Genomic DNA, 8958 nt, shown 5'->3' with positions numbered 1-8958 from the left:
TTCCGCCTCCCGCGGGGGCCTGGGTGGCTGTGTGCAGGAGGCCAGGGCCACACTCGCTGCCGGCGGGCGGGGCTCCCGCTGGCTGTTTTGTTAAGAATCAGGTCTGTGACTTCTCGGCTCCTACGGGTTGCTCTTTGAACGTGGCCAACGGCGCCGGGGTTCACGGGCTGGCGTGACGTCGGCCGCAGTTCCCCGTTCGGCAGACAGGTCGAGAGGGAGCCCCCTCCGCCAAGCTGAACGCCTGGAGGCTGAGCCTCCACACAGCAGTGTTTTCTTCCATTCGCCCAAAGGGCTGAAAACACAAAAGTCAGGTGACTTCTGATCACAGAGCTGCTGCGCCCATCAGCCACTCACAGCCAGCTGGCCGCAGGTCACGCCCCGCCCCCGGCGGCCTTCAGCCAGTTCTCCAGAGCCCTCGCCCCTGCCCGCTCCCCTGCCCCGGACCCTTCCCACCCGACAGACCCCCATTTACCTTAGTTAAAATAGAAATAAAAGTGAAAAGAGCCACCGCTGCCAGCTTGCTCCAGAAAGCTGAGCTCGGCTGGGGCTCTGCACAAGTGACACACACCTCAGGGCACTTCGTCAAGGAAAGCCAGCTACCCCGGAAAACAAGGCACTGTCTCCAGGGGCAAATCGCCTTCTCTGTGGCAGCTGATAGGAAATGCCTTTGATCAGAGAAGACCTTGCTGCTCACCACACCTCCCTGGGGCCAGGAAGTGGCCCCCAACCTGGGCCACCCAGCAGGAGGTCCCAGGGGACTGGAGACACTGGTTGCAGCACTCGGGGCTGGCAGGGCACCCCCACCACTAGCACAGGCTGTGTGCAGATGGTCAGCACAAAAACAGTGTTCATCTTGCCTACCGTCACGTCACCGCCAGATCCAAATCCAAAGGACCCGTCCTCTCGGCCTTCCGACAGTCACTCCTGGGGTCCCCTGCTGGGACCACCCACCCTGGCTGGGACACCTCTGGCTTTGGGACGCTACAGCCCTTCCCACGGCAGTATTTATAATTCAATAAGCCTGAACTGGCTGCTGCTAAAGACAGAACTGCTCCTCGCCTGAAAGAAATTACTTTTTTTTTTTTTTCGTCAGTGGTAATCACTTTTTACAATACATTCTCGTCCAAGCTGTGTTTCTGGTTTATGCTGACAAGACAGAAAGAGCTGCAGATCCACTGCTGTGGTCGCTTATTATTTTAGGGTCTGCAGAGAGCCCCACGGTCCTGCGATCGCCAAACAGCACTCTTCACTGCCGGCAGTCAAGCTCCGGGCCGCCCGAACCCACGGACTTCCATCGTAATGAAAGCGCCCTAAAAAACTGTGCCTTGCTAAACACGCGGCTGCGCTCAGGCCCGGTTCAGGGGGACTGGTGTCGTGTTTCTCTGAAAGCACCTCCTCCTTCACCCTTTGGGCAAGGGCTGCACTTCCACTGCCCAGCAGGGATGGAGACGCCCCCCACCCCCCGCCCCCAGGACCCCTTGGTCCCGGACGGAAAATCTCTGGGCATTAACAGGACTACATTGGGGCTCAATCTGTTACAGATCCTTTCTCGACAGCACTTAATTCCACTTTTGCCGCATTCGGGGCTGGTCGAGGTGCCCACCCCAGGGAGGGCAGGGGCGGGGAGGACGGGCAGAGGCAGCTGACGGTCATTTCTAAGGCCTCGGGCCCTCCCGGCTCTGCCAGGAATTAAGTCCCAAGACCAGAGGCCACGGGAAGGCTCCCCTCCCTTTCTAGAAGCATCTCCTCTGTTTGCAGGATGTGGTCTGCGAAACTAGGAAAGCAGCAAACTGGGGGGGAACGGGGAGGTGACGGACAGAGTGACAAAGCTCCTGGAGCGAGAGCCCCGGAACCGCGCGGGGAACAGGCAGCGGGAAACCGGCTCCGCCACTCGCGAGCTGAGGCTCCCAGCGAGGCCTTCCCTGCGCTCACCAACCCCGTCAGGTTCCCAGGGAGCCGGCGAGGGTTCCCACACTGCTATTTTTAAAACTGACAAGAAACGGGCTTGTCCGACTGTCAGCCGTGAGCTCACAGACCCGGGGGCTGCTCAGGCTCGCCCCGACGAGCTGGTGCCGGTGGCACATTAGCTGCTGGGCTGGCGCCCGGCCCGGCCTGGCCCACAGTTACTCAGGGCTTCCTCTCAGCCAGCGGCTGGGGCTGGAGGCAGGGGGCCTCCGGAGCCCCCCTGTTCTGGCCCAATGGTCACACCCCACCCCTACACTCCTCCCAGGACCCCCTAAAGGGAGTCAGCCATAAGAAGCAGATCAACACAGCAGCCCCGACACCCAGGACCCTCGGGGGTGTCGGGGGCTGGGCAGCCCCGGCCTTCCCCGGTGAAGTATGCACTCACACGGCCTGGAGGGCCTGCTGCTGCTAAGGGATGGCATGAAGGCTGGGGCCGGGGCTGCAGCAGGGAGTCCCCGGCCTGCCTGGGGGCAAGGAGCCAACCAGAATCGGCCTGGCCCACACCTGTACCTGGAATGGGTCCCGATGTAATGAGCAGAGGGGGTGAAAGCAGCCCCCTCCTGCCTGGGAAGAAAAGGCCGGTGCTGGGACCGGTCTCCAGAGACGAGGGCAGGAACCTCTAAGGTTTGGTGGGCGGCTGCGGAAAGCTACTTGTCCTGTGGTCGCCCGGGAGAGGCCCGTAGGTGATTTCTCCTGTTTATTCAGCCTCCCCGCGGCAGCTCCCCACCGGGGGGGGGGTGGGGGGTGGTCTGCCATGTTTTCCTCCATCTCTCCCTGCCCCCCAGTTTCAGATCATGCCTAGGAAGCGCCCAGGGAGGCTGCACCCAGCACCCAAGCCCCCGCGGCAGGAGCCAGAGGTGCCACCTTCACACAGCAGGGTCCAGACCTAGCCCGGAGGGGGAGAAGGCTGGGGGCTAAAACCAGGAACCCCGGGAAACCCTAGTCCCCTCTCCAGGGAACAGTGTGCAAACAGCAGGGTGGGGACGGATGGGGACGGATGGGGACGGATGGGGACGGATGGGGACGGATGGGGGCGGATGGGGGCGGATGGGGGCAACGCATCAAAACAGCAGGGGGCCAACCTGCAATATTTGGCAGGGCGGGAACAAAAACTAGCCAGGACTCTGAAGACTGCACTGCAGCACCCCCCTTCTACTCGCCCCTCCTCCCCACCCCAAACCTCAGCGGGAAGAACACACGTCTTAGGAGAAGCTCAAGCTGTGTCCAGGCAATGATTAAGCTACAGGCGTTTTCTCTGACCATCTTCTCAACCGGAGAAGCCTGCCGTGCCCGGCGGCAGAGAGCAGGTGAACAGCTTCCTGCTGGGCGATGCTGACCTCCACCTAGCCGCCCAGTACGTGCCACCACCTGCCTGGTTGGGGCAGGGCAGGAAAGACTTCCAGTTAAAGGACAAAACACTTTTCAACCAGGCTATGCGAGATCACAAGTGACCCGCCTCAAGTGGAGAAACCCTACCTCCAACGGGGCCACCCAAGAACCGAGGGCCTGGTCGCTGGAAATAACAGATTCCACAGATGCAGGCCGATGAGTCAGCCTGGGGACCGGCTTGTCTGCTGGTGGGAAAACCTCCACCGATAAATAAGACTCACTTCCACCGCCAGGCTCCACCAGGCAAAGGTGCCCAAGCGCGGAAAAAACATCCCACTGGTGACAGTCTCACCTTTCAGGATCTCACCACCCACCGGCTGGCAGTCAAAGCAGTTTGCATTTCAACAAAATAACCACAGCGCCTCTCCGGGTCCGAGGAGGCCCCAGGAGGCCCCAGGATCCGCCGACAGTGAGGGAAGAGCCTGTGCAGCGTCACAAGCACCTCGCCCTCGACTTGTTACTGATCTACTGCAGTTCCCCCAAAACACTGGCTTTCAGGCTTACAGCAAAAAGCCGCGCATCTACTGCATGACCTCCTAGGCCAGGACGAAAACACGCAGGCCTCTTCTTCCCAAGCGGGTTCATCCCTGCATACGGGGGCAGCACGCTGCCGTCCTCTGTCCCCTAGTCCTGGGGACACACACAGCTACCTGGGACATCGCCACCGTCCTACAGTGAAAAGATGCCCCATCACTCAACACCCCGAGGATCAGAAACCCCGTCTCTGAGACAGCAAAGGCTGGGCGGGGTTGGAAAGGAGCTGCTCTTCGGGGTCTGTGTGTGCCGGGGCGGGTGTGTAAGGGGGCTCTCCGTACAGGACGCAAACCAAACAGAAGTCCCATACAGAACGCAAGCTACACCCAAAGATAAGTCATTTAAATGTGCTCGATGGAAGCGTGCGTATAAATTATTAAAACGCAACCGCAAACAGTGAAAAACGAACCGAAGAGAGGCCTCCCAGGCCCCCCTCCCACCCCCACGCCCGGAATTATGCACAGACCACAAAGGACCGACCGAAAGTAACCGAGGCGGCCGCGCGGCCGGGCCACGCCGGTGCTTCCGACCGAAATAATTACGGTCTTACGCCAATTTGTGCCCCAGCGTAAATTACTAAGTAAGTCGAACGGAGCCTCACTCCCTCACAAAGCCCGGATCCCCACACGGCAATTTCCTAAGCCGGGCGCAGACCGCAGCGCCCAGGTGGGTCTCGGGCGCGCCGGACGCGCCTCCGAGGGGCGCTCGCGACCCCCAAACGCACGCCGCACGGCAGCCAGGTGACACGGCTGGGCACTTTCCAAGGTCTGGGGCAAATGCGGACCCCCGAGGTCCCCGCTGGGAGCCGCGGCCTGGGGGCCGGGCGCGCGCAGCTGCACAGGGAGCTCGCCAAGCCCCGTGCCGCGCGCACCCCGCCGGGGCTGCGAGGCCTCGCACGCAGGAAAAGGGGGGCCCTCGGAACCCGAGCGCCGCGACCCCGGCCCGCCCCCGCCGACCGCCCGGGCCGCTGACCTGTCGTCGACGTGCAGGCTCGGCGAGCACTTGATAGCGAGCCACGTCTTCCAGTGGACATGGCGCACCTTGTACACCTGCCCGAAGCCGCCCGAGCCGACCTTCTCCCAGCCCGCGAACTCGTCCGCCTCGAAGGTTCGCAGAAGCCCCAGGGCCCACGGGCTCCCGCTGTCGCCCTCCATCGCGCTCCTCTCGCCGCAGACCCAGCAGCGCCGAGGAGCGGCGACCGCCCAGGTGCTCAGGTGTGCGCCCCGCCCGACGACGTCACTTCCGCCGCCGGCCCCGCCCCCGGGAGCCGGGCCCCTGAGGACCCACCGAGCAGGGGCGCGCGGGGTGCTGAGAAGGGCCGGGCGCGCAGCCGCTGTCCCGCAGACCCGCGCGCGTTGACATCGTTGCGGAGTGCGGGCGGGCGGTGGCGGGAAGTAACTCGCTGTTTTCCCCCGCGCCACCACTTCTCAAAACTTGGCAAAACCAAAAGGAACAAAGAGGATATTACACCGTGATATGGACTTTGATACCATCCACTGATCTTATTCGGATGTCTCCAGATTTACCTGTCCTCGCTTGCGTGTCTTAGGTTCTACACGCGTTATCCCCTGCGTGGGTTTGCGTCTCCACGCTGAACATTCCGTCACGCACAGACCTCCTGTGGCCCTTTGAAGCCGAACCCCCAAACTCTGACCCTCACTGATCATTCCTCGATTTCTAAACGTGTGTTATTTCAAAAATTTGTTGTATTTGCACACAGAAATCATCTAGTGTGAGAGATCTTTGGGAATTGGTTTTTTCACTCAGCATAATCCCTTGGAGATTCATGTCTCTTTTTTACACTGAAGTTTTCACTTCGCAAGTAACTTTTTAAACCCCAACAGCAAGTCTAAAGTCCGCCCCTCCGTTCCAAAGGCAGCGGGGATTCCCTCGTCCTTTCCTAGAAAACAGCGTCTTTTTACACGCAAAACAGAATGCTGGAGAAAGGAAGGGTGTTTTTCCACCTCTGGGGAAAAACAAGTCCCCAGCCTGAATGCACCCCCACTCTCAGATATCTGGGTCAGAGGCTGAGCAGTGTAATTGCAGACTTTCGTGCCTAAAAACCACTCATTCCTGTGAGTCTGTACGGTGAGCAAAGGCTTATTCCTGGCTGACTGAGGTGAATAATGAGGACTGGATGGGGAGAGAAAAGGGGGAGCATTTGAATGACATTAACTGTATCGTTGTGTTAGTCACCCCAAAAGGAGAGGTTTCTTAGCACGCACATGGAAGTCTCAGACATAGCTTCTGCAGCCCTTACCTTCCACCGGGCACATAATCATCTTATTTTACAGCCAGTAATCGAGCTCCGAGTCTGCTTTGTTAACAGCCCTCCCCTGGCCACTGGGGCTCCCGTTCCTGGGTGCTCACTGGTGGGAACGTGACAGGGCTTGCCCCGGCCGCTCAGGCAGACCAGGCAACCTCGTCCTTTGCCACATAATCCTGCTATCGAAATTGATCTTCCTGAGACTGGAGTGGCAAGTGGTTATTTCAAGCTTGTTTGTAGCAAAGGTAACTAGCATTTGAACTAACGTTTTTTAAGATAATCGAGATTTTGAATCTATAAAGATAACTTGAAAGTAAACACTGTCATTACTTAGGTGGAAAAAAAATGAACTGACTACAAGTGCATCATGCACACCGTTTCCTAGGTTCAGGGCGGGCACTGTTCTCCAGACTCTGCAGACTCGAGTCTCAGCTACATGGCGTTGAGCAGCATAGGGGACCGACAATGCTCGCCAGTCTAAAACACCCCAATTCCGTTTATTGAGCCACCTGCGTGCTTTGCTCGACAAATATTTATGGAGTATCTGCTGTAGGCCCCCCGTGGCCAGGGAACCAGGGCCCACAGAGACCTCCACACCAGCCCTTACCTGCAAACAGAGAAAGGACAAAGATCACAGGCGGCCAGGGCTGGGTGGGGCTGGCCCGGCTCCTCCCCTGGACTTGGCTGTGTTCCCAGCACAGGCCCCTCACCCCACTCTGCAGTCAGTTTTTTAATCCGTTAAAGGAAAACAAAGTTCCTTTCAGAAATTGTGAGGACAGGAGGGGTTTTAAATCTTCTGGGATTATAGGAGAGTAATTGTTATTTATGTCGATGGTCATTGGTCATTGGCAGGTAAGGTGACATTTCCAAGAATAAAAGGAATTTCCAGTGGCAAAAACTTAATGATTATTTTAGTGTTGTTTATTTTATAATGCAAGGGGATAAACCTTCATGGTTACTCCATGGCCATCCAGGAACCCCCAAAGAGTGTTCGGATTTAGAAGATATCTTCCCATTTTTGAGAGAAAACTTGGTATTACATTATGAGACTAAAATGTCTACAGAGAAGAACATATTTAGTCTTATTTTGTTGTGCAGACAGTTAACAAAAACACATAGCAAGTAACAGTGACAGACTAGGTGAGAAAATTTTAAATGAACACAGGTTGGGATGATTTAATCATTTAAAAGGCACAAAAGAGAAAGATCTGTCATTCTTGAACTATTTTAATACTTGTAGGCTTTTTAAAAAAACACAAATCCTAAAATAGCAATTACGTATGAAATTAAGCATCTATAAATTGAAATTGAAAGCTTACAGCGTTAGCTTTAAAATACAATAAATCTTATCGGAATATTAAATACGGCAAAATGTATATTAAATTTTCCATCTTAATGAGCTGTAGCAGTCTTCTTAATAAACAAAGAAACCTTGTCCATAATTTTGTAAGCATTCATAGTCTCCCAAATGATTGAGCCCACAACAGTGTCAATAACTTCTATCAATGAAAACTTTTATTCAAAGCATAAAGTTTCACTTCTAATACATTTTAGGTAAAAGTAGAAGTGGACTGGTTTAAAGAAAAATATGATGCTATATGAGTTCACTTATATGTGGAATCTAAAGAACAAAATAAAACAGACTCATAGGTTAAGAATAAAGGCGGCTATCAGACGGGAGGGCTGGGTGATAAAGGATTAAGGTGTGGGAGTCGGGAGTCACACAGTAGTCATGGGGGAGGAAAGGGGGCGGCGGGGGCGGCGTGAAGCACAGCATAGGGAATAATCCCGCCGTCACTACGTATGGTGCCAGGTGGGTGCTAGACTAATGGGGCAGGGGAGAAGCACTTCTTAAATTAGATAAAGCTCTAACCACTGTACTGTATGCCTGGAACTAACCTAATATCGAACAACTCTAATTGAAAAATTAAAATTTTAAAAAAAGGAAAATATGAGACTAATAGTGCAATTTTGCATCTCCTCGCACATGGCGAGGAGGCCTCGGCGAATGAATGCGACATCTGTGATGTGCCAGGGTGGTCTGCGCCAGGAAATGGGTCGGCGCAGATCCGACAGCTGCCAGCGTGGAGCCCCGTGACGGGGGAGGGCCAGCGGGGAAGGCAGTGCCAGCCGCCGGGCATCTGCGGACCTCTCCCCTAAACCTTCCCCAGTCCGCTTGCTCCTGCCTTGCGCACTGGACCGCACGTCTCAGCAGGCGCCCCTCTTGGCCAGGTCGCCAGGTGTGCCCGGCTCGGAGGGGCTGTCCCCTTCACGTGGCCGTTTAGCACTGCGCGCTGACCCTGCCGAGCTGGGCCAGGGCCGGGAGCTGCCTCCGCGCCCCGCCGTGGGGACCGGACCGACCCTGCAGGCCGAGGGGAAGGCAGGTACGCGGACTCTGCCGGGCGGGCCCTGGCAGGGTGGCCGTGGGCGCGTTCGCCAGTCCCCGACGCGGGGCGTGGGGGGTCCCTGCGCAGAATAACCGCGGGGCTCCAAGGAGACGGTGCGCCTGGCGTATACCAGGCGAGCATAACTGTGCCGGCCATTGTCACGTCTGGTGGGCGTGCTGCTGAGCGGGGTGTAAACCATCTTTGTCCTCCTCACGGTCCCCGGAGCAGCCCGCGGGGCGAATGGCTCGCTTCGGGCCTGCAGCCAGCCTGGGACTGACGGAGCTCCGGACTTGGAACGAGGCCAGCCCCTCGAGGGTCCTCCCGCTGGAGCCGGCCGCCGGGACGGGACAGTGGGGCCGAGCCGCCCGGGCGCGTCCTGCCCGGCCCGCTCCCTCCCTTTCTCCCTGCCCCTCCCCC

At 57.3% G+C, this 8958-nt stretch overlaps 1 protein-coding gene across 1 annotated transcript in view; it reads right to left on the bottom strand.

The window, feature by feature from the left end:
• Positions 1-5042, bottom strand: part of RIPK4 (receptor interacting serine/threonine kinase 4) — a 22085-nt gene extending 17043 nt beyond the window's left edge. The window contains exon 1 of the mRNA XM_011372876.2: positions 4861-5042. Within this exon, the coding sequence (XP_011371178.1) occupies positions 4861-5042 (182 nt within the window). The remainder of the gene's footprint in view (positions 1-4860) is intronic.
• Between the last annotated feature and the right edge of the window lie 3916 nt (positions 5043-8958).

Source organism: Pteropus vampyrus, unplaced genomic scaffold (assembly GCF_000151845.1).
Source record: "Pteropus vampyrus isolate Shadow unplaced genomic scaffold, Pvam_2.0 Scaffold214, whole genome shotgun sequence".
Classification (NCBI taxonomy): Eukaryota; Metazoa; Chordata; class Mammalia; order Chiroptera; family Pteropodidae; genus Pteropus; species Pteropus vampyrus.
Note: the sequence above shows the minus strand (reverse complement) of the source record. Positions and strands in the feature narration are given on the sequence as shown.